This window comes from Lithobates pipiens, unplaced genomic scaffold, assembly GCF_037356315.1.
Source record: "Lithobates pipiens isolate NorthernLeopardFrog02 unplaced genomic scaffold, aLitPip1_a1.2 Scaffold_22, whole genome shotgun sequence".
NCBI lineage: Eukaryota > Metazoa > Chordata > Amphibia > Anura > Ranidae > Lithobates > Lithobates pipiens.
The window spans coordinates 183,771,161-183,797,516 of record NW_027507784.1 but is presented as its reverse complement, the minus strand read 5'-3'; the positions used below and the strand labels follow the sequence as shown (position 1 = coordinate 183,797,516).

At 45.5% G+C, this 26,356-nt stretch overlaps 1 protein-coding gene across 1 annotated transcript in view; it reads right to left on the bottom strand.

The window, feature by feature from the left end:
* The window catches only part of TNRC18 (trinucleotide repeat containing 18), a 392,145-nt gene that overhangs the window by 146,536 nt on the left and 219,253 nt on the right, over positions 1–26,356 (bottom strand). Inside the window, 1 exon segment of the mRNA XM_077448715.1 lies at positions 16,349–16,577. Within this exon segment, the coding sequence (XP_077304841.1) occupies positions 16,349–16,577 (229 nt within the window).

The following is a 26,356-nucleotide window of genomic DNA, read 5'->3' as shown; positions in this document are numbered from 1 at the left end:
ATTGTAAGCTTGACAAATAACATGAAAATTTGACTAAGGCCTGAGACTGGCGATTGGAATTCCTTTTTTTTTTTTTTTTAAGTGGAAGGAGCACCATTTTTATTTATTTTTTTGAACCATACACTTCACCTTCTTTTAAACCAGCAACAGAATACACCACCTGGATGTAATCATCCAAATCAAACAAGCATTGCCCCCCAAAAGAGTAGATGTTACACGTTTATTAAAGGGCAAATCCATTGACCAGTACTACAGCCATATTTTGTGCATGTGTTGGAATAAGACTTAAGATGCAAAAGTTGCTGGGGTGTTGTCGAGTGAGCCCTTTTGGCAGGACAAACGCCATGATTAAAATCTTATAACCTTTGGAATAGAGGACTTTGGAAGCAGTAATTCCAAGATAATCTAGACAACTTCCATGAGAGAACTCAAAGGCCTTTTGGGTCTGAGAAATACTGATCCTGTTTTTTTCAGAATAGACTACTCAGATGAGGATTTTTCTGCATCCCCTTCTACCAGAACATACTCTTCCTCTACCTCATCCTCCACTTATTTCTCTTCCATTAATAAAGAGGGGCATAAAGAGGGGTAACGCTTCTGTTTGTGGCCAAGATGGTACAAGCTGGCAAGTATTCTGGAAAGCTGCTGCTGTACCCCAGTGTCCTGCTGCTGTACTCCCTTGTCACAAAAGGAACTAGAAAAAGGTGCCCAGGAAGTCACATTAAATCTCCCAGTGCCCCCCCTCTCCACCCACAGGAATAATAGTGTGGTGTCAAAGCTTGCTGTGACCTGTAGTCTCACAAGAGGAGGCTGTGCTGCAACTTTTAGTCCATCAAGAAATGCTATGTTTTGACCTATAGTCCCACAGTGTTCTGTAGTGACCTGTAGTCTCACAAGTATACTCTGACTTGAGGCACTGCTCTAGGAAGTGTACAAATAGAGCATTCCCCTGTCCTTTGCTATTGCACATGTTCAGTAAAGATGGTTGCCGCCAGAGCACTCTGCCAACTCGTGATGTTGCAGCCCTACAGTGTATGTGTGTGGCCCAGCATGTATCCAAGTGAAAGCAGGGGACAGAGAAATACTCTGATCCCTGCTTAGAGCCTCCCAGACCATCCCTAAGCTCCACTACAGCTATGTAGCACTTGGGGCAGCCTGGGAAGCTACAGTACAAGTACTAAATAAGTCAGTAAGAAATAAATGTAAATTAAATGCATACCAGAGGCAGACTAATCATGTCCTGCCCCAGGAGGACACCAGGCCATGCTGTAGGATCTCCTAGAGTCCAATCTTCATATATCACAGTGGGTTCTGTGTCTAAGGGCCTTCAAAGATTCGACTGCCCAGCAGGGGATTACTGCCCTGGACCTGTATAGGATCCTAACAGTCTGCAAGGCAATAGATCCTTGCACAGGGTCTCATTTTGCAAAGTCCAGCGACAACTGACAAAGTTACAAGCTGTCTCAGTGTGTACAGCAGAGGGGTTCAGATACCATTCTTCTGAGCGTTAAAAAGCTGAGCTGATCTGGAGGAGCCAGTCTCTTCAGGTAATTGTAAAAGTTTTTTGTTTTTTTTGAAACCTGTCATACGTCCAGTGGCTATAAAAAAAAGTCTACACACCCCTGTTAAATTGTCAAGTTTCTGTGATGTAAGAAAAATGAGACAAACAAATAATTTAGGAACTGTTTCTACCTTTAATGTGACCTATAACCTGTACATCTCAATTGAAAAATAAACTGAAATAAATGAACTGAAATCTTTTAGTGGGGGGAGGGGGAGTAAATATAAAAAACTAATAATAATGTGGCTGCACACCCTCTTGTACCTGTGTTCAGATTTAAGCAATCCCATTCAACTCATGTTAAATAGGAGTCAGTACATACCTACGATCATTTAAAGTGCCTCTGATTAACCCTAAATGTAGTTCAGCTGTTCCTGGTAGGTTTTTCCTGACACTTTCTAAGTCGCATCCTACATCAAAAGCCATGATCCGCAGAGAGCTTCCAAAGCATCAGAGGGATCTCGTTGTTAAAAGGCATCAGTCAGGAGAAGGGTACAAAAGAATTTACAATGCAGTAGATATACCATGGAACACAGTAAAGACAGTCATCAAGTAGAGAAAATATGGCACAAACAGTGACATTACTGAGAATTGGACTCCAAAATTGATGAAAAGACAAGAAGAAAAATGATCGGGGAGGCTGCCAAGAGGCCTACAGCAACATTAAAGGAGCTTCAGGAATATCTGGCAAGGACTGGCTATGTGGTACATGTGACAACAAGCTCCCGTATTCTTCAAATGTCTGGGCTATGGGGTAGAGTGGCAAAACGGAAGACTTTTCTTACAAAGAACATTCAAGCCCGGCTAAATTTTGCAAAAACACACCTGACCTCTCACAAAAAAGCATGTGGGAAAATGTGTTCTGGTCTGATGAAACCAAGGTTGAACTTTTTGGTCATAATTTCAAAAGATATGTTTTACGCAAAAACAACACTGCACATCACCAAAAGAACACCACATCCACAGTGAAGCATGGTGATGGCAGCATCATGCTTTGGGGCTGTTTTTTTATCAGCTGGAACAGAGACCATAGTCAAGGTAGAGGGAATTATGACCAGTTCCAAATACCAGTCAATATGGGCACAAAACCTTCAGGGTTCTGCTAGAAAGCGGGACATGAAGAGGACCTTCATTTTTCAGCATGACAATGACCCAAAGCATTCATCCAAATCAACAAAGTAATGGCATTACCAGAAGCATAATGTTTTTGACTGGCCCGTCCAGAGCCCAGACCTGAATCCAATTGAAAATCTGAGGCTGTGCACAGAAGATACCCTTGCAACCTGACAGATTTGGAGGGTTTTTGAAAAGAAGAGGGGGCAAACATTGCCAAGTCAAGATGTGCCATATTTTTTTATTTGTACTTCCCTCCACCTAAAAAATGTCAGTTTATTGTTTAACTGAGTTGTACAGTTTATAAGTCACATTAAAAAGGTGGAAAAAGTTCTGAAATTATTTATCTTTGTCTCATTCTTTTACATTACAGAAACCTGACATTTTAACAGGGGTGTGTAGTCTTTTTACATCCACTGTACCTGCTCTGTGTAATAGTTTTGCACATAACAGCCCTGATCCTCCTATTCTTGGTCCCCCCCCCCCCCAACAGCAAGTTATGGGGTCACTTATGCGTGCTTGCTCCTGAGCCCTGCTCTGTGTGTCCATAAGACACACAGAGCACGTCACGGCCATGCTCCATCGTCACTGGCTCTGATTGACAGCAGCAAGAACTAATAGCTCCCATTGATGTATCTGAGCCAATAACGAGCGAGCACCTAGAGAGCTCAGATACAGTAGAGAAGGTAAAAAACCTTCTGGGGGGCGTGGCCTGAACATGGAAGGATAGAGACGTGCACTGCCTGAGCTCCCGGCCGTCTCTCGCCTCTACGGACTACTCTTCCTGCTGACCCGCACTATGCCCGCTTCAAAGAAGAAGAACTTACACAAAACCGGCAAAACTACTCGACCGCCGACTCCGGCAGCGCATACGAGCGATATAGAGCGGCTTTTCCACCTGTCTCAACACCGCTCCTCGGATTCCAACATGGCGCCGGAGCACGCCCACTTGGAGACTGATAGGGCGACCTGTTCCTCTCCGGACTTGGATTCGGAGGCTTCTCAGGCTTCCTTCCTCGCCCCACACATGGGGACACCTAAAGCGCCTCGGAATGCCCTGGACGCTGTGGAGACCCCCCGACCGGCACCACAGCCGGATGCGGACCTCCGTCTACTCTTACAGGCTCTCCCTACGAGAGCGGACATCACCGCCCTGATTGACAGAGTGGAAGAAACTCACCGCAAGGAAATAGCGCTTGTCAGGGGTGAGGTGAGGGACCTGTCCGCTAGAGTTGCGGGAGGGGAGCATTCCCTCTCGGCCTTGGACCATCGGGTGGAGGCTCTGGATGCCTCTCAGGCGGCGACCATGGACATGCTACTCACCCAGCAGTTACGCCTGGAAGAAATGGAGGACCGCAGCCGCAGAAGCAACCTGCGGCTGCGGGGGCTGCCTGAAGCGACGGGATCTGAGGATCTTGCGGACACTGTTGCTGCGATCTTCCGCAGCATTCCTGGAGTGGACCTCCCTTCCCGCCTGGAGTTCGACAGGATCCATCGTGCGCTGGGACCCAGGTCTGCAGATCTCACCAGGCCGCGAGATGTAGTATGCCGCCTGCACCATTATGGTCTCAAAGAGGAGGTATTGCGGAAATCCTGGGAGGCCCCTACTTTGGAGTTCGATGGTGCGGAGGTGCGGATTCTGACGGACATCTCCCGTGCCACCCTCCAGAGACGTGCCATCATGAAGCCCCTGCTGGATCTTGCACGACGCTGCGGGGCAACGTATCGCTGGGGCTACCCACTATCCGTTACCTTCCGCAAGGACCAACGTGCCTTCACTCTGCGGGCTGTGGACTCTCTACCTGCCCTGTTTAGGTTCCTGGATACGGAGCCTATCGCAGTCCCGAACTGGCTGGCAGCTCTACCCCGCTCGCAGGGACCGGGACCGGACTCACATCGTGGCGGCAGTGGTGATCGGCCGCCCAGACAGCAGCGACAGCGTCGCAGACCCAGGGAACACTCCGGAGAGGGACCCCGTGAGCTCTGAGGTATCTCTCATTTTGTGTTTTTTTGTCTGCTGCCGTCCCCCCCCCCTCTTTTTTTTTTTTTTTTCCCCTGCTCCTGGATCCCGGGGTGGAAGTCGCCATCACTGCTTGTCCCTGCTTTGTGAATTTTTTGAACTGTAACTGTGGACTGGATGGCTGGTGCCTCCCCTCCCCCCCCTCTGGTTGCCCCCGTGCTGTTGGCGAGTCGATCTCCCCGCATTCAGGTGACGTTTGGGGAGCCTCCCCAGTACATACACCCCATGGGGATGGCGCACCTTATGCCGGCTCTTCTCTAGTGTCGGAGAGCAGGTTACATGGACGTCCGACGCCTCTGAAGCCGCCCATGGTGTGATGCCCAGCAGCTTGCAGGTTCCTAGCAGAGGGGCACTGCCCATTGTAGACTCTGGATTTTTGCTACACGATTCACAAGCTGTTCTGACTGCTTCTGGGACCTAGCTGCGGAGTTTTTTATGGGGCGGGAGGAGGGTTGGTGTTTTCCCTGCTTGACCCCAGGCTTTACATTTTTCTTTGTTAGGTTTCTGTGTATTATGTAACAGACATGGGGTTTACTTGACACATATTATTTGCACTTTTTCCTGGGGGACCTACGCTGTATTCCCGCGGTGTGGGGGGGACTGTTCCTGCGCGAGTGCCCCGCGGGGGGGGGGTGGGCGGGAGGACTTGGGGGGGGGGGCGGTGGTTGTACGCAGCCGGGGGGGCTTCTGGTTGCCCTGCCCGGATGTGCTGCGACCTGCTGCCAATCCTATCGGGGCTGCTAGTTGTTCAGCTGTCTTGATACGTGCTTAGTCTGTTTACTTAAACTGTTAACCTGTGGTTTAGTTCTTTAATTCTCTACTGTTTAAACTCATGTTGAATGTGGCATTTATGACTTCTGAGAGGCGGGGGACGGGCCTGTGGAGCTGGATCTCTGGTTTCCTGTCAGTTTCGTCCCCACCCATAGGCCGGCATATTGCTCCGGGGGTCACGGTTAGTCCCCCCGGGGCCATTATATGCTTCTACTTGTTTTCTAGGGAGCAAAGGGCACTAGGCCCACTCCCGAGGTACTGTTTTTTGTATCTTTGTTTCTCTCTTCCCTGCTCTGTTACCGCCTTCTTCTCTTCCCTCTTTCTTCTAATCAATTGCTGTCTCTGACCTCTTTGGTCCTATCTCTACTCTCTTTGTTTTTGTTCTTGCTCGCTACATTCCGCTTTTCGGATCCTCTCCCCCTCCCCCTCTTTCCCCCCCGCTCTGACCCTTTCTACACTCTTCCTCCCCCCTCTTTTGTCATCCCCGTCTACCCTTCCCTGTGTACCCCCCCCTCTCTCTCTGCCCCATCCCTCCCCCTTCTCTCTGATTCGGTGGTCCCCCCGATTGCTACATGGCAGTGTCACGTGTGAAGGTCCTGTCGCTCAACGCGAAGGGCCTAAATACGCCTGAGAAACGCCGCATGCTTTTAGCTGACTTGAAAAGATTGCATGCTGATATTGCCTTTATACAAGAGACCCATTTTAAACCAACTGCACTGCCATACCTACGTAATAGACACTTCCAATGGACATATCACTCCACTAACCCGCTAGCTAGATCCAAGGGGGTTTCCATACTCCTCTCTAGTGGACTTCCGTGGCGCTGCCAGGGATCCTTGTTGGATCCCTCGGGCAGATTTGTGTTCCTCAAGGGGCTTATTGGTCAAGTACAGGTGACTTTGGCGGCTGTATACGCTCCTAACGAACTCCAAGCCACTTTTCTGGAGAGGACCATGGAAAAACTGCAGGAATTTAAGGTTGGGCAATTGATACTCGGAGGAGATTTTAACGTCCCGTTGATCCCCTCTGCAGACACGTCGTCCGGCCGGACGTCCTTGCCGATTGCTCAGCTTAAACGCATTGCGCGGACACTGCATGACTCACAACTTATAGATATCTGGAGGCTACAACATTCGGGAGAGAGAGACTACACGTTTTACTCCCCCATGCATAAGCTTTATACCCGAATCGACTACTTTCTAATTCCCCACTCCCAATTACACGCGGTTGAATGTTCTTCCATAGGAGACAGGACTTGGTCGGATCATGCGCCGATTTTCCTTACATACAGACTGACTGACGCTCCCTCCCTGACGAATAGATTTTGGCGGCTCAACGAAAGTCTCCTACAGACCCCGGAAGTCCTGGATGATGTCACCAAAACGCTGCGCTGTTATTTCCAGGAAAATGACCTTCCGGACTGTTCCCCGGGTGTTCTGTGGGAGGCCCACAAAACGGTGGTGCGGGGGGTTCTGATACGGCACGGCGCACGGATCAAACGGGAACGCGCTGAACAGCTGAACCAGCTTCTGGGACAGCTACGCGTCGTAGAGGCCAGACACAAACACGCTCCCTCCCAACTTTCTGAAACTGACCTACTGGTGCTCAGAAAGCAGATTACGGACTTACTACATTTTAGGGCTAAAGCGGCCATCCAATCTTGCCGTAGGATGACCTATGAATCCGGCGACAAATGCGGGAAGCTCCTGGCAAGGCTGGTCAAGGAACGTAGGCTTCTGACGTATGTTCCTCATGTCGGGGCGACGGGAGGTCGGAGAGTCCATCTACCCATGCAAATCACTAGTGAATTTAGGAATTTTTACTCAGACCTTTACAACCTACGTACTTCCCCCATGCCCCCAACCGTCCTGGCTGACTACTTGGGAAAATCTCAAATGCCCTCCTTGTCCCCGACGGCGAGGGAGGATCTGGAGTCCCCCATCACTTTAGCGGAAATTCATAAAGCTATAGGGACCATGAAGCCAGGGAAGGCCCCGGGTCCAGACGGTTATACATTGCAATACTACAAACGCCTGTTAGACCTGCTGGGGCAGCCCATGCTTGCTCTGTTCAACGCAATAGGGGAAGGCGGGGAGTTTACTAGGGACTCGTTGGCCGCTCATATCTCGGTGATTCACAAGGAGGGGAAGGACCCGACATGATGCGGCAGTTATCGGCCGATTTCTCTCCTAAATTTAGACTTCAAAATCTACACCAAGATTTTGGCTACAAGGCTAGCAGGCCAGCTCCAGCAACTGATTCATCTAGATCAGGTTGGATTTATTCCGTCCCGTGAGGCCAGAGACGGGACCACGAAGGTGCTAAATCTGATTCATGTGGTGCGGAGGGCGGGATTGCCGTGCGTACTTTTAAACACAGATGCTGAAAAGGCTTTTGACCGTGTAAACTGGCCATTTATGTTTGCGGTACTCCGGCATGTAGGGCTGGGCGACAGGATGATAGCGCGTATCTCTGGGGTGTATTCCACGCCGACGGCCCAAGTGAAGGTTAATGGGGCACTGTCGAACCCTTTATCAATCACTAACGGGACACGACAGGGTTGCCCACTGTCTCCTCTCCTGTTCGCATTGACTCTAGAGCCTTTTTTGGCCACGGTCCGCCTGAACCCGGATATACAGGGAGTAGCCGTGGGGGGTGTGCAACACAAAATATCGGCTTACGCCGACGATATGCTATTCACGTTGACTAACCCAGGTATTTCCTTACCCAATTTACTCAAGGAATTTGAGATATATGGGAAGTTGTCCAATTTGAAAATCAACTTTAACAAAATCGGAAGCCATGGGGATGTTGCTCCCGCCACGGTTGCTCACTGCTCTGCAATCCAGCTTTCCATTCAAGTGGACTCCGACCGCCCTGACCTACCTAGGCACTACTATTCCTCCGGACCTTACAGACCTTTACGCATGCAATTTTCCCCCTTTGCTGACTAAGACGCGGCTGCTTCTGGACTCATGGCAGAAGGGGACCCATTCTTGGTTCGGCAGATGTAATCTACTTAAAATGTGCATATTGCCAAAATTTCTGTATTTATTTCAGACTTTGCCAGTCAAAATCCCCCCTGTTTATTTTAAACAGGTACAGGCGCTATTTACCCGCTTTGTATGGGCACAGAAGCAGCCTCGCATACCGCGTTCCCAATTATCTCTTTCAAAACGACACGGAGGTGTGGCGTTACCAGACGTACGACAGTATTATAGTGCCTCCCATTTGAGTAGGGTGCTTGATTGGGCCCGCAACCTTCCCACTAAATTGTGGGCCCAGATAGAACAACATCAGTGTCCGGTCCCACTGAAGTCTGCCCTATGGTGCAGGGCGGCGCTGCCGAGGGAAGTGAAGACCCATCCGCTTATAGGCAACACCCTGTATCAGAGTGAGAGGGCGGCGCTTCAACGCTCCCTAACGACCGCGTCGTCCCCCCAGACACCGATTCTAGGTAATCCTAGATTTCTGCCGGGCCTACCGTCGACGCAGTTTCGTCGATTACGTGACTCCGACCTTACTAAGGCGTCTCAGTTTGTAGCGTGCGACGGCTGGGTTTCTATTGGTGCCCTTATGGACCGCAGGGGTCCCTACGGTTTAGATTTTTGGGATGCCGCGCGTCTGCATCACTTCCTCCAATCCATCCCGAGCCCCTTGGCTCATTCTAGATCGCTGACGGTATTTGAAGAGTACTTCTCTGGCACAGAACCTATCCCCCGACTCCTTTCTCAAATGTATGTGCTCCTGAATACGCCGCCGCCAACGCACCGGATCTCTAGTCTTGCGAAATGGGAGAGGGACCTGGGCTGCACCTTCACACCCGCACAGATTACGCAGGTTCTACGGTTTACCCTGAAATCCTCATTATGCACCAAAACACAGGAGTTGAATTATAAAATCCTCACAAGATGGTACCTGACCCCTAGCCGCCTCCACCTTGTTTTTCCGGACACACCGGCACATTGCTGGCGTTGCGGGGAAGATAGGGGTACGCTCATACATGTTTTTTGGTCCTGTCCCAAGCTCTTGGACTTTTGGACTGCAGTCCGAAATATTGTCCAAAAGTTCACAGAATGGCAAGTTCCAAATGACCCAGCCTTCTTCCTCTTACATTTATCGGACTTGCCCCCTAGGAGATATGCGCGGTCAATCTTGCGCCATCTCACCAACGCGGCCAAATCTTGTATCCCTCTGCTCTGGAAACAACAAACTTCCCCTTCCGTGGCCATGTGGTTGCGGAGGGTGGAAGAAATTAACAAAATGGAGGATTTGATACTGACTGCTCAGGATAGGCAGGAAGTTTACCGGAAAACATGGTCACTCTGGAATGTGTTTGTGTACTCGACAGAAGGCAGAGCCCTTTTAGGGCACTAGGGGGAGTCAGGGGGGCTGACTGGCGTTCATACGGGGGACTCCGAATTTCCTCCGTTTCCCTTCCCTAATCTTTTCCTTGCCCCTCCTTCCCTCATCCTTCTTTTCCTTAAATCCTCCACCCCCTCTTTTCATTATTTCTTTCCTCTACATCATCCCCCCCCATCTTTTTCTGCTTTTCTCATCTTCCCCCCCTCTTTTCTTTTTCTTATGTTTGTGCACCGTTGCAAAACTTTTCCTTATGTATGCGACCTAATAACTATCTACAGTGGCCGCGAGTTTGGCCTCTGGATCTAGACCTTGAGTTATTCACTGTACTTGGTATATTTGTGGACCCCCTGGCCGGCCTTGGCAGAGGGGGGACTCCTGATGAGGTCGATTACATATTTACGGTGCATTATGTAGCTGATAGTCGCATTTCCTGTTACTATGCTGCACATTGTGGAGGCTGCGACCTTCATTGTCATTCTTTTTTTTTCTCCTGGGGGCTCTACCCCATATATGTGAAAACCTTGAATAAACTTATATTTGCAAAAAAAAAAAAAAAAAAAAACCTTCTGCCTTTACAACTACTTTATTTACAGTCAGAGCCATTGAGAAGCAAGCTATACTTTTATGCAGAGACATAATCATTACCAAGACACTAGCAAAAAAACAAAAACCTTCCCCAACGTGGCGAGGTTATGCCTGGGATGAGATGTCCTGTCTTTTTTTTTGCCAAACACCTGAAGGTAGCAGCATAACCCTATCAGAACGGATATGAATATGCTCTGTGTCCTGTGATGTATGATAAAGAAATAACTTCCTTATTAAAAAGCCACATTAAAAACAGTCCAGCAGTAATCACAAACCAATTGCTCCATCCAAAACTAAGGCTCTGACAGCTAAGACATGAATCAAGCACCACACCACATGTGCTGCGAGTGGCCTCCTCTCAGCATACTTATGTCACAGTACGCAAGCCCTACCCAGAGCTCTTCCTCTAAATATACATCATTAGGAGCAGTCAGAGAATTGCAATGTCTGTGCAAATATAATTTGTTTTACATCGTTTTCTCTTTTTGCACTTCTTTGAACAGGGCCCCATTTTAATGCATGGTTTATGTACTTAGAATTGATTATACACTTTTGGATTGATTCTGCACAATTTATTTTTTCACTGCATGGAGTTTAGGGCGAAGGAAATTTTGTATTTGCTTAACAAATAAGCAGGCATGAGCCACAAATCAAGTTTCAGATACATTTTTGGCAATGCATCATACTGAAAAAAACAAAACAAAAAACAGTTATGTACAGTTATGCTCATAAGTTGACATTAGAAATTGCCGAATTTATGATTTCTTGGCCATTTTTCAGAGAATATGAATGATCACACAAAAAAAACTTTTCTTTCACTCATGATTAGTGTTTGGCTAAAGCCATTTTTTATCACTCCACTGTGTTTACTCTTTAAATCATAATCACAACAAAAACTACCCAAATGACCCTGATCAAACGTTTACATGCCCCAGTTCTTAATACCGTGCATTGCCCCCTTTAACATCAATGGCAGAATTAGATCTTTTGTGGTATTTGTGGATGAGGCTCTTTATCTTCTCAGATGGTAAAGCTACCCATGCCTCTTGGCAAAAAAGCCTCCAGTTGTAAATTCTTGGGCTGTCTTGCATGAGCTACACGTTTGAGATCTCCCCAGAGTGGCTCAATGATATTGAGGTCAAGAGACTGGGATGGCCACTCCAGAACATTTACTTTATTCTGCTGTAGCCAATGATAGGTCGACTTGGCCTTGTGTTTTGCATCATTGTCATGTTGGAATGTCCAAGTATGTCCCATGCGCAGCTTCCTGGCTGATGAATGCAAATGTTGCTCCAGTATTTTGTAATAACATGCTGCATTCATCTTGCCATCAATTTTGACCAAATTTCCTATGCCTTTGTAGCTTACACATCCCCAAAACATCAGCAATCCACCTCCGTGTTTCACAGTAGGAATGGTGTACCTTTCATCATAGGCCCTGTTGACTCCTCTCCAAATGTGGCATTTATGGTTCTGGCCAAAAAGCTAAATTTTTGTCTCATCACTCCAAATTACTTTGTGCCAGAAGATTTGAGGCTTGTCTCTGTGCTGTTTGGCGTATTGTAAGTGGGATACTTTTTGGCATTTGTGTAGTAATGACTTTCTTCTGGCGACTCGACCATGCAGCTCATCTTTCTTCAAGTGCCTCCTTATTGTGCATCTTGAAACAGCCACACCACATGTTATTGGAGAGTCCTGTATTTCACCTGAAGTTATTTGTGGGTTTTTCTTTGCATCCTGAACAATTTTCCTGGCAGTTGTGGCTGAAAGTTTAGTTGGTCCACCTGACTGTGGTTTGGTTTCAACAGAACCTCTCATTTTTTACTTCTTGATTAGACTTTGAACACTGCTGATTGGCATTCTCAATTCTTTGGATGATTACCTTTAATAGCCATTCAAACCCCTTTGTGTCAACTCGTGTGCATGTTATCAGGCCAAAATCACCAGGATGTGTAAACTTTTGATCAGGGTCATTTGGGTAGTTTCTGTTACGATTACATTTTAAAAAGAGTAAACACAGTTGATTGATAAATGATATAGACTTTCACTGTATTGTTCAATCAAGCACCAGAGACTCCATTTTATTCACGCTGTTGAAATGTGTTCTATAACCTTCACCAGAAGCTCTCTCTATCTCTTACACCCCCCTCCCCCCCACCTCTCAAGGTTTTACTTTTGCAATTGTTTTATTCGCTAGCTTTTAATAACATATTTCTATTTGTTAGTTTTTAACAACATCTCACACCACCCCTTTCTTATCTATGTATAAAATAACATGCAATAATAAATTTTGGCACTGAACGGACATTTTTAAAACCGTGATTGCGTCCTGTGAATCTGTTCCTACAATTGCAGTATTAACTTCTGTTTTTAGAGTCCCAATCAGAAATAGTTCCCATAACAATAGCAAATAGTTTCAGCCAAACACTAATCATGAGTGAAAGAATTTTTTGTTTTATCATTCATATTCTCTGAAAAATGGCCAAGAAATCAAATTCTGCCAGTGTATGTAAAATTATGAGCACAACTGTATAATATCCATATAAAAATCACTTTATTTAAAACTTTAAATGTATAGACTGTAGACAGTGGCAATATCCATCCTTTACATTCTAATTTTCCAGATAATTTATGGCATATTCTACACAGCACTAGATCCAGAAGCATTTATAGTACATGAAAAAGGAACACAAGGAAGCACCAACTAAGTGCGGTAAAAAAAAAAAAACACATTTATTAAAAAAAAGTCAACGAGCAACTAAAAAAAAACTGTAAAAAGAGAAAGGCAGGCATGTCTGATTTTATCTGTGGTCTGATGGTGAGTGAAAGTCAGATTCTCTGACTGGACTGATGCTTCTGCTCCTCACCATGCTCAAAGGTCATGGGGAAGGGGGTTGTAGCCGGAAGTAGCAAGGCCAGCGTGGAATGAAACTGGATGCCGCTGGAAGGGGTGTGATAATGTATTTCAAAACTCCCGCTTCTTTATAAAACCTGTTAAATACTATGGAGAGCAGGGGGCAAGGTCTCAAAGGATGATGGTACCTTGCTCAATATCAACAGCAACCCGCCTACCTTAAAGGAGACAGTGCATTTATAAAGACAATGAACAACAATACAGTGTTGAGAAAAACAGGGATAACACTAAAACTAAAAACTGGACAATGCCATATTGCACACATATTGAATGGTGGAATTTAACAGTGATTATAGACAATCATGTATGTAAAATAGAAGCACGAATAAGTAAATGAATATGGAAAATACAGAAAAAATACGAAAACAAAAATAGTGCATAAGCATAGAATCTGAAGGTAAGTATAAGACACAGGTGTACCATGAAAACAAACAGCATAATAACCAAAGGCATCAAAAACAAAAGCATTACAACTAGAACAACTATATCACTGCAATGTGTAATGTGTCACAGTGATTTTAATGCAATTGTAGAGATTCATACCACTAGTTGGAGCTTGGGGGCCAACCTAAATAAGCTTGTTAACGAGCGACGGTGTGTGCCCTGTGTTATAAGCGCGATCATGTATCACATACCATGGGTAACTGCCACTTGCATGACCACTAGCCACAGTGAGTTGTAAATGAGAATATATGTGTGTGTTCCCACGCTCTTACAACCATGTGCCATGCTTTTCTGTCACACATGTACAACAGCGTGCAATGCGCTAAGGCAGCTAATAATTTATGCAAATTCACACTACTAAGTGCTCATGCACACGGACGTTTTAAAAAACTGGCTGCAAAGCTAGCTCCGACGCCTGGAAAAATCGGCGTTAAAAACGCGATTTTTACCGCGTTTTGCATTGGCGTTTTTGCGCATTTTTTAGCGTTAGCATTAAGTAGCATGTTTAAAGAAACACATCTCTTGGCTATAGCACTCAGAAAACAAAGAAAATATGTTGCGCGTTTATGCGCATTTTCCCGCGATTTGCGTTTTTACAGCTCGAGCTCCGCACCACGGAACGCACTGGTCCTGGGTTTTTTTTACAGCTTAAAAATGCCTATGCCATTTGCAGCACAAAAACGCCTATGTGGGCATGAAGCCATAGACTAACATGGACAGGCGTTTTTAAGCTGCAAAAAACGCTCAAAAAAGCGGCTGTAAAAACGTCCGTGTGCATGAGGCCTAATACATAGGGTCCAACTGAAATAAGTTAATATAGCTAGGGTCATGTGAGCGACTTGTTACCCATGGTATGTGACGCATTACAGTCATGCATGACCTTGCTCATAACACACAGACCACACCATCGATCATGAACCAAGCTTATTTAAGTTGGTCCCTAAGCACGAACTAGGGGTTTGATTCTATACAATTTGATTAAAATCACTGATTCATTACACGTACTAACGTGTAGTGACGTGGTTGTTTTAGCTGTGATGCCTTAATTTTCTATGCCTCTAGTTATTATGCAGTTTATATTTTGATGGTAAACCTGTGTCTTATACTTACCTTCAGATTCTATGCCTATATACTATTTTAGTTTTTATGGGTTCATTTTCTCTGCATTTTCCATATTCTCTAGTAAAAAGATGAAAGATTTAAACAATCTGAAGAGAAGGTAGAGTATTTCTTCATATTAATTTACTTATAATTGCTGTAACATTTCCACCATATAAGTTAACCATTTTTTTTATTTATTTGTGGTTTGAGGTGTGCAAGATGGCATTGTCCAGTTTTTAGCTATAGTGTTATCCCCTGTTTTTATAAACACAGTATTGATATTTGATTCATTGTCTTTATAGGTTTGCTGTCCCTTTTAAGGTAGGTGGGCTAATGCTGATATTGAAATTGGGCAGTACCATAGTCTTTTGCGCCCCCCCCGCTGATTCCTATATTAGGGTGCTCTCCACTATTTGTAACTAATTTGATTTTAAAAAAAAGCGTAAACTATGAAATGCATAACCATGACCCTTCCTGCAGCTCCTTGATGATGTCACTCCCAGTTTGTTCCACGCTGGCCCTGCTATATCCAGTAACGATCCCTCATGGTCTTTGAGCATGGTGAGGAGCAGAAACATCAGTCACGCTGAAGAACTGGACTTGTGCCCATCATCAGACCACAGATAAATCAGACAAGCCTGTCTTACTCTTTTTACATATGAGTTTCCACTGACTTTTTAATAAATGTGTGTTTTAATACTGCACTTAGTTGTGGGCCCCTTTGTGTTCCATTGGATTGACAGTTTGGTTCAATCAATGGGGCTGCTGCCACTTTTTTTTATATGAAAGCCATGGACTATTATGGCTTTAATGCACATGGACTTTTTACCTTTGTGTACTGGGGTAGGACACACCTTCTCCACTACCATTTACAATAGTGTAATTATAATAGTATAATTATTAGTGTAATAATTGGGTAGCTAATATCCTATTCATATTAACATAATTTATGCCTGTGGAAAGGATATCTTTATTTATAACAATTTCTAATACCTGAAGGCTATATTTGGGTTTCCTGGATTCATTTAGGAACTTCCTTTTAACACAAGCCTTATACAGATATGTCTGCTAACCTTGTTCAAATATACTGGGCAAGACTTTCTATTGTGGTCAACACTTGCCATAATGACTGTGCAGGATAATGCCATGTTAAAATTTAGTTGAGGTACCCAAGTCCATCTATATACGTTTTACTCTCTAGTCACCAGTTGCAGTCTATTCCTTGGTCAGTCAGTGTTCTCACAGTCTGTGCTGCTCTGTTAAAATGTCAATTAGCATCTACAACCCTAAAGTTCAGAGAAGACACTTGAAACATCGAAGCACGTCATTGGTTGGTTTAATCATAAAACCAAAATATATTGATGCAGTTGCCTTTTCATGAAGAGCCAACAGGTGAGGTGACCCAATTTACTCATAGGCACCCTAAACAACAATGAGTGATGTTCTCTACACTTTGTAGAGGAACTCGAAATACCTTCTTTTGAATTAGTCCTCGAAAGTTGAAAACTGCACATTTGCTTGAAGTCTGAGGATGAAATATTCTTTAGGTTTCTTACATCTCTCGGTTTCCTTCCATTGTGATCTGTAAACCTAAAGCAGGATTTTTCTTTGTTTGGTTTTGTTAGTGAGAGGGCGGTGTCCAATGTGTTAATGAGATGGTCCTGGATGCTAGATTTCCGTTTCTTTTTAAAAATGCTTTGCGCCTGGCATGAGAAAAAAAGAGAGTTCGGGCTAAATGTAAAACACATAAATATGTTAGAATAGTATTCTACCCATTTAAAAAATGAATGTATGGTGGGGGTTTTATACTGAATCACCATCAAATAGCAACCCTTCACGGTCTCTTCTATACAGAAATAAAAGCTATATATTTATCACTTATATACCTGCAAACACTCCCTCTTCCAGCACAACTAGTGGCTTAGCAACAGCAGGTGGGTGCTGTTCACCCTAGGTGTCAGCAGTAAGGAGGCTGTGGTAAATTCAGGTTTTTGGATGGATTGATATACTACTTGATGGTGCCTGCTAAGTAATTGGGAAAGCAGGGGAACATTTTCTTTATTAAGTGATAAAATTACACCATTGATCTATTAAGTTGAGCTCCCAGTGACCACTAACGTAAGGTGACACTTCTCCAATGACAATAATGTAAAAGACTATACATTTTTCACTCTTTTAGGCTTCTTCTCTCCCCATCTTTTTTATTCATTAAATATATGTCATGCCCTGGGTAAATATGCTGGGTATGCTAAGAGGTGTTATGAACTACAGCTATGTGTTACTTTGGAAAACTAGTTATGACTGGTACTGCATTAGTCACTAGATGGATCGCAGAGAAAATATGGCAAGGCTTTCAGACACTAAGTACCTTTATTAGCTTACTTCCTCAGGCTAATGAATGGACCTAGTAGCTTTTGCAGTTTTGGGGTGGCAGCTGGGTTGTTGATATGGCCATTTTGGATTGTTTCTCTCTCATCTGCCAACTTGAAATATCTAGGCCTTGGTTTTCTGAACCTTGCTACTGGGAATGATTTGATGACTTTTTGTAATGTCCTTGTGCTCATCTCTTGATGTCCTTGAGCACACACTTTGTTGTCATGCCTTCAATCAATGATCAATAGTCCTATGTTTGTAGAGTTTCTGTTGCAATCATTTTTATTGAATGCAAAAAAACAGAAATGTTTCCAATGTTTTCTCTATGTGATTTCCTCTACTGTTCGCCATCAAATGTATTATATTCATTTACATTTGATGTAATTTAACGCCAAAAAGCACAACTCTGAACTGGATCTAAAGAAATGATCAACACCCATCAATGAGACCAACAATCAAAGCAATAAACATCTTTAAGAACATAAATAATGCACAAGCATGCTTTACAGGCACCTTGAAAATTATGTCAGTTTCTCAGCTAAAACACATTGGAAATATCTGTAACCATGAAGTATTTTAGAATGCAAAAATCAAGCGTTTCTTCTTATATTTCTTTTATGCACAGCTTACACCAGTCTAAGCCCATCACAAAAGTAAACTGCAGGTTAATAAAGGCATAATGAAAGTAACAATGAAAGTGTTATGTAAAACGTAAGCTCTATAAAATATTCTGTTAAGTCAAAAGCTGAACAAGTCTGTATTTTTCTCACCAATTTCCTCAAAGAAACCATGTTTTTGTGCTGCATTAACCTCCTTTGTAAGATAACTCTTAGTGAAGACTAAATTGTTGTCATCTCCAGTACTTTCAACCACCACTATCTGCAAGTCTAACTCCATTGCTTCAAGCTTGTCATATTCAACTTACTAGGTTTTCTGATGGCTCCCTCTTTCAGCACTTACTGTACAATGGCCCTTTCCTTTTTTCTTACAGAGATAGTCAGCCACTGCAAAAAAGAGAGACACTGCAAAAGAAGAGGGGTGAGAAGCAAGCGCTGAAATAAGGATACAGAAGGGAGAGAAACTGAACTACACAGATAAATCCAAAAAAGGGAAATCAGGAGGCACAGACTGGTGGGTGAAAGCTTTGAGGTAACAATTATAGTCAGTGCAGCAGTTATCTAATCTGGTAAGTACATGCTCTACACAATGACTGAACAGTAGAGGAAATTGTAGAGTGGACAAAATGATGCAGAAATCACACCAGAAGTAGGGAAAACGTTTACGTGAAACGATAATGGCTTTGGGACAAAATGTTTTTAGTTTACACCTTTTTTTTTTTAAAGCTGTGAAACCTAGTCGGAACACAAGGAAACTGCAGGAGAAAAACACTGGCAGGTGGGGAATAACATAAGCGAGTAGCATACACCACTGACAAAAGAAGAAAGATAACCAATAGTAAAGGAATAAGGAGCTATGAGCACAAGGTCACCGAAACATAAAAAAAAAAAAAGGCGCAAAAGCTAAAAAGGCAAGGAAAGATGGTCACGCCATATAAAAACAGTGCCATATCAAAGACAGCTAAAATAAGGGAGGCAAGGAGTAATTCTAAAACCTTGACATTTTCTGACTAATGTGACACGTTAATTGCTTACTTCATTTCTGGCTGGCCTAATCAGTTATTCTGAGTGTGTTTAGCGGATTATCACATCTATCGATATATTTGTTTTACTATAGCACTTTGTGCTATTTACTTTCAATTTATAGTCAACAGTTATCAGTGACTCTGGACAGAATCACAAAGCACTCCAAGGATTGCGCTACCTCTGTTATGTAACCTGTGGAAATGGCAGTTTCAGTAGAAATTCTGTTTGCCTTTCATACAGTTCAAAACAGACAAAAGCTCTACAGTTAGACTATGATTTTGTTACACTTTATTAAAAAACAGATTTTATTTATTAACATCCTAGATTTTAACCAATAAAGTGCAGTGAAGATTGTAGTTGAACGCCCGTGCTTTTGTCTACTTTGGAGAGAGTATACTGTAGAGCTGTTCAGGTAAGTTACACAAGTTAGGCTTCATTCATCTGGCAATAAAAAATGCAAACATAATTCTTTTTAAATTATGGCTCTGAATACAACTGCATGGCATTGGAGCCATTCACACAGATGTGTAAATAGGAGCTGCTTACATATCTGTAACACAAAATCCAAAGATCTGCATCTTAGAACACACGCTTATGCATGTGTAAATGTGCAAATTAACTCTACAAGTCGTAAAATAAAGTATCATAAAAAAAACAATGTACACATATGTGCTTTAAGCATTTAAACGCATCTATACTCGACTATTTTACTGATCATTACGCAGGAACTTTTCTTCTACAAAATATGCAACATCAATAAAATGTTTACACCTGTGTGAATGAAGCCATAGTACAATGCGGTTGTTTATAAATCTAGCAGCATTACGCATCTACAGTATATTAGAATAAAAAAATATATATTCTTGTTCCAATTAAACCTAATATTTCCTAGGTAGTATATGGGTTTCATTATTTTTGGCTTAACCTTAAATCCTAACCCCAGGTTTACTAGAACTTCAAGTAGTTTGTTTGGGCCAACCTGGCTGAAACAATTTGTTTTACGAATATGCTTACTGGGAGCGCTGAACAAATATAGGATCTAAATAATTGTGCAGAATACAGCGCTGTTATTGGATAGTGGGACAGGGGCTTCCCATCTGGTTCCTGAAACAAGATCGAGTCAGGCTGAGCACTGCTCAGCCATTCACAGGCAGTTTTCTATTTTATTTATGAATAGGAGGCTTCCTGTGATTGGCCAAGGTGGAGATTTTGATGCAGTCCACCCACCTTTCCACATCAGCTAGAGCAAGCCTTGTATTCATGTATTCCTGTGAAAGGCAAAGCAGCACTCAATTGTTTTTTATCCAAAAAAATATTTTTATTTTAGATTAAGTACATACAGTCTAAAGATTGACAGTAGTCCTTATTCACCATATATACACAGTCCAATATCCATTGGAAATATTACATAGTCATTGCAGCCACCATCATCATAGAATGCACAGCTTAAATCCATAGCCCACCTCACTGTGCAACAGGAGTGATTTTGCCTCCTACCCATATTCCATCTGTTTATTCATCAAGGTGTCTACATTATCCCACATTCAATCCCAGAAGTCTGTCCAGATCCTTTGGGGCAAGCTCCGGTGTCTCCAAACATGGGCCCCATAGTTTTTCAAATTTTATGGTGCACTACCTATGCTGGTAAATAACTTTTTCCATTCTCATGGTATTTCCCACTGCAGTAATCCATTCTGACAGTGGGAAGAGATTCAGACTTCCAATGTAGCATTATCAGTTTACGAGCCAGAAAGAGGGTCCTCGTAAGGGCTTCTCTGGTGTGGTATTCCCAGTCAAGCTTATCTAAAAGGTTCAACAGACAGTGCTTGGGGTCTAGTGGGACTGACACCTGGAACATTGTGCTCAGGGTATCAATCACCCACTTCCAGTACATCTGTAGTTTGTGGCAGCGCTACAGCATATGTGTCAGGTCCCCATGATCCCGCTTGCATTTATAGCATGTTGGTGTGGTTAGCCATCCAATATTATGCAGCCTATGAGGTGTGTAGTAGACTCTCAGGAGGGTGTATAGCTGTGTCAGCCGTTGAGTCCCATTCAAGGAGCAAATGGTCACTGCCTGTAGGCCCTCCTCCCACTGGTCCTCATCTAGTGGGCCTACGTCCACTTCCCACTTCATTTTCACTGTCAGGTGTAAGATACCGGTGAAGCAGTGTACTATAGCTTTGGGATATAAACCCCTTTGAATCCATATGCCCTTCAGAGGCACTAGTCTGGGCTTTGAAGGTATGTCTAAGTTGCATGTAGTAGAATTGTATAAATGTTGGTAGCTTGTACATCTCCCGCAAAGTTTCAAAGGTCAGCAATTCACCTCCTGGGTAATTTGTCTCAGTTATATAATGCCATATTTTTTTACACCCATCTGCATGCTGCAGTTTGGCCAGTTCGGGGGAAGATTCATTTGACCAAATGGGACTAAACTTGGTGATGCTCCCTAACGATAGCTTGACTTGTTCCATGATTGGGTTTTTTTTCCGAAAGCCAATGCCTCAAGGGCATTTGAAATGGAGTTTCCACCCACCGTATGAAGCATAATGCTCTCAGAGGCGCTGGGGATCCTGTCTATCTGTCTGTTCTCCCTCTGCAACCATGGTGCCTATCAGGTGTTGCAGTTGTGATGCTAGATAGTACAGCCAGGGGTTTGGTAACTCAAGGCCTCCATTGTCCTTAGGACGTTGTAGGTGCTACGGTTTTATTCTAAGTGTCCTATATTTCCAAATCAGTGTGCAAAATATAGAGTTTACTATCCTGAAAGTTTTTAGTGGGATCACCACAGGAGAGTTGTGGAGCATGTATAGCAGCTGAGGCATAAGAATCATTTTAATAAGATTCACTTTTCCCGCAACCGACATACACAGAGCGATTCATGTTTTTACACATGATCAGAATCTGATCAGGAGGTGAGAGATGTTAAATTGACTGTACTCTCCAATTCGCAGGGTCACCCATATCCCCAGATATTTAAAATAGGTAGCTATTGTCCCCCATGTTGCAATTGTTCCTCGTCTATGGGCATCAATGCTCCAGTTAATTTTTAGGCCGGAGAACTTCCTGAAGCGAACGATGGTGTGCATCGTTTCCCTCAAGGACTGTTCCGTATCACCCAGCAGAATCATGTCATCTGCATAGAGCATCACTTTCCATCACTTTCCACTGATTTCTATCTCCGTAACAGAAGCCAGTGATACTGGGGGCGTGGCCTGCTGTTGCATGGAGTAGGACGCACTCTCCGTGAGCTCCGGCTATCCTACATCCGAAATACTATCCTGCTGGACTAATTTTCCCCGCTACCGAGGCAAAAACCTCCCCCCTTCTCGGGAGAGACCCCTGCACACATGTCGCCGCCGAAGAAGTCTCAGAGCGCGGTCGCCAGGCTCGGAAAGTTCCGCGCGGATGCTCCGGACCACGCGGAGGAAGATGGCGCTGCACCGAGCCCAGCCGCGGAGAGCTCCCCGCCTGATGGCACGGCTCGCATCCTTGAGGCTGTCAACCTCTGCCGAACCTCCCTTACCTCCAGAATCGAGGAGGTTAAAGTGGACATTTCCCTCATACGCCAGGACTTGCACAAATTGAGGGAGAGAGTGAGGGAGACGGAGCGCAGGCTTGGGCTAGTGGAGGATGATATTCCCCCCCTGCAAGTTTCTACTGAAAGGCTGCAACACCAACTGAATGTAGTCCTGTGCAAACAGGATGAACTTGAAAATAGAATGCGCCGCTGCAATCTCTGCTCCGTAGGGCTGCCTGAAAAAGTGGAGGGCTCTGACCCTTCTGCCTTCCTTGAACGCCTCTTACTTGCTAACTTTGGCCGTGAGGCCTTCTCCACCACGTTTGCGGTCGAGCGCGCTCACCGCCTGGCTTCGAGACCTCCGCCTCCGGGCGCCCAGCCGCGCACTTTTATAGCAAAAATGCTGAACTACCGCGACCGGGACGCGGTTCTGCGCCTCACCCGTGAGAAAGGCAACATCCCCTACGGGGACAAGCGCATAGCGGTGTTCCCGGATTTCTCCGCCGAGATTCAGAAGAAGAAGAGGGCTAGGTTTACAGAGGCCAAGCGTCAGCTCCGCATCCATCACCTGGCTTACGCGATGATGTTCCCTGCTCGGCTCCGTGTTATCCGTGACGGCAAGATCCACTTCTTTGAGGACCCCGCTGCTGTGCTCTCCTGGCTTGAACACCGCCCGGATGACGTCCCTGCCTAACTCTGCTGGATCCTTTGCCGTTTTGTGGCCATACTGTCTCTTGCCTCTGTGTTGGGGGGACGGCCGGGACGCGGACCGTGAGTAACTCTGACTTTCAGCGGCTTTCTCTGCTAACTATTGCCTCCCGGTGCACTGGGGCGCCTCGCGATGCTTCGTGGGCGCCCCTGTTCTTCCCACTTCCCAAGTTTTTCTTTTTTGCCCCCCTTTTTCTTTTTTCTTTTGTGTTCTACAGTCCCATGACCATGATTGTAGCCGGAGCTCTGGACACTGCTCTTGGTTGGGACTCCCCTATGTTGAGGGCTCCTACCCGACAGCACAGCGTGATTGAGTATTGTTCGTCCCTGTTTCTGGTGGGGGGGGGGGCGCTTCGTGGGCGCCCCTGTTCTTCCCACTTCCCAAGTTTTTCTTTTTTGCCCCCCTTTTTCTTTTTTCTTTTGTGTTCTACAGTCCCATGACCATGATTGTAGCCGGAGCTCTGGACACTGCTCTTGGTTGGGACTCCCCTATGTTGAGGGCTCCTACCCGACAGCACAGCGTGATTGAGTATTGTTCGTCCCTGTTTCTGGTGGGGGGGGGCGCTTGGTCACATATGTTTCTGTGTTTGGATACTTCTCTTATTATTTTTTGTGGCCGTGCGCACCCCCTATCAGGTTAAGATATGTTTCCCTGGCCGGCCTCAGCTTTCCTGCACTGTCTGGTCTGCTGTGCATTTTACCCGCATTGCCGGACCAGTGAGGGTACTGTTTTGCTGCATGCTAGCATATTTAGATTGCATTTGTTGTTCTAACTTTACTAATTTTTCCATATCTGTGCTTCTTTATTCATGTCTGCCAGTTGTTCTATTGTCTAATTATTTATACCAGGTACTGTCCATGCTGTTTCTGGGATCCCTATTCTTACGGGGGTGGGGCTTCCCCTTTCTCCCTTATTTTCCATTTTATTATGTTTTATTTTATTTTGTTTCCTGGTGGGTGCGAGCCGTGGTGTCTGCTATTGGCTTCCCCGCCTCCGGTATGTGACCCCTACTTGTCATGGCGACCCTTAAAGTAGTTACGTGGAATGTGCGGGGCCTCCGGGACAGACCCAAGCGGGTGGCGGTACTGTCTCATCTCAGGCAAATGCACGCAGACATTATGGTGCTGGTTGAGACGCATATTACGGGTCAATTGCAGATGTCCCTTAAGAAGCCGTGGATTGGGTGGTTGTATCAGGCCCCTTATACCAACAATTCCAGCGGGGTTGCTGTCCTGGTAGCTAAAAATGCCCAATTTCACTTGCATAGCTTGCAGACGGACAGGAGGGGACGCTATGTTTTTTTGCATATTACTGTGGGTGGCATGGAACTCCTTTTACTGGCCTTTTACATACCCCCGCCCTTTCAGTTTGAGGCCCCCCAGGCAGGGATTGAGTTCATGTTGCAACACCCTACCCTCCCGACTATGTGATTGGGGGATTTTAACTCAGTGGTATCTCCCGCCATGGATAGGCTGCACAACCCCTCTATGCCCCCCCCCCCCTCCCTGACCAGGTTTGGTAAGTTCCTTGCTGAGTTCGCCCTTACGGATACCTGGAGGTTTAAGCACCCTACCCTACGTGCGTACTCCTGTTTCACGCCGGCTCGCGATGCTATGTCTCGGATCGACATGATCCTGGTCTCCTCTGCTCTGCTCCCCTGTTTGCGGGATGCGGGGATTGGGACCAGGGTCTTGTCTGATCATTCGCCCTGTTGGGTCAAGCTCAGCCTACCCTCCACCCCGATATCTCGGATGTGGAGGTTGAATCCTTTCTGGCTGACGGTCCTCCCTGACTTGGAGGCGATCCGGCGTGAATGGGACTATTTTTTCCGGACTAATGTGGGCACTGCTTCGTTTGGCCTGGTGTGGGAGGCTTTTAAATTACACGCACGCGTGTTGATGTCAACTCATATTAATCGGCACAAACGCTCCTCGCGGCTCGCCTTACAGCAGGCCGAGGGGGTGCTAGCTGAGTTGGAAAGGGAATTTCTAGTGCATCCCACTCCTTCTAACGCTGCTGGGGTGAAAATGCAGTCCAGGCTTGTTGATCACCTGCATCTTGACAAAGCAGAGCGACAAGTTTTTTATTGCAAGCAAAAGGGTTACGAATATGGGGAGAGGGCTGGAAAGCTGCTTGCCTATATGGCTCACCTGGACCATAGTCCTCCGGTAGTGGTCCAACTTCGGTCTGAGACTGGAGTTGCGCTGTCGGATCCAACGGAGGTAGCCCATGAATTCTGCCGGTTTTACGCGGATCTATACACATCTGGGGCTGCTGACTCCTTGGATGGACTGCGTGCTCTACTCCAGACTGTGAATTTTCCGGTCCTCACGGACTCCCAGGTGGAGCTCCTGGAGGCCCCCATAACTGAAGACTGTATTGCAGAGGCCATCGCATGTCTACCACCGTCTAAAGCTCCCGGCTCAGACGGTCTTCCACGGGAGTTTTATACTCAATTTCAAGAGGTCCTTCTTCCCAAGCTTCACTTGCTCTACACGCACATATTTGACTCCGGTGTACTTCCCAGGTCCATGAATGAAGCTTTGTTAGTGTTGATCCCTAAACCAGGTAAAGACCCCCTTTGTCCTGAGTCCTATCGCCCCATATCACTTCTGCAGCTGGATATAAAAATCCTGGCTAAGATCCTCGCCCTTAGACTTAATAAGGTTATTCTACACCTCATACATACTGACCAGACAGGTTTTATGCCCAGAAAGAACACAGCTTTTAACCTTAGGAGACTGTTCATGAACCTACAGGCCCCCCATGACAATATCGGTTCCAGGGTGGTGGTTAGTTTGGATGCTGCTAAAGCATTTGATTCGGTGGAGTGGGGGTACCTGTGGGAATGCCTCCATAGGTTTGGATTTGGTTCTAGATTCATACGATGGGTTCAGCTTCTCTATCAGGCCCCCACTGCCCGTATCCTGGTTAATGGCCGGATGTCCAGCCCTTTCTCCCTGTCGCGAGGCACGCGTCAGGGATGCCCCATATCGCCCATGCTATATGCGTTGGTGGTGGAGCCCCTGGCTATTGCCCTTAGAGCGCACCCGGACATCCGTGGCCTTTGGTTAGGCCAGGTGTCCGAGGTTGTAAGTCTCTACGCGGACGATATGCTACTGTATCTGGAGGACGCTGGCCCCTCGCTGACGGCGGCGCTGGAGGTGATTCAATGCTTTGGGGTGTTCTCTGGATTACGCATAAATTGGTCCAAATCCCAAATTCTCCCCATAG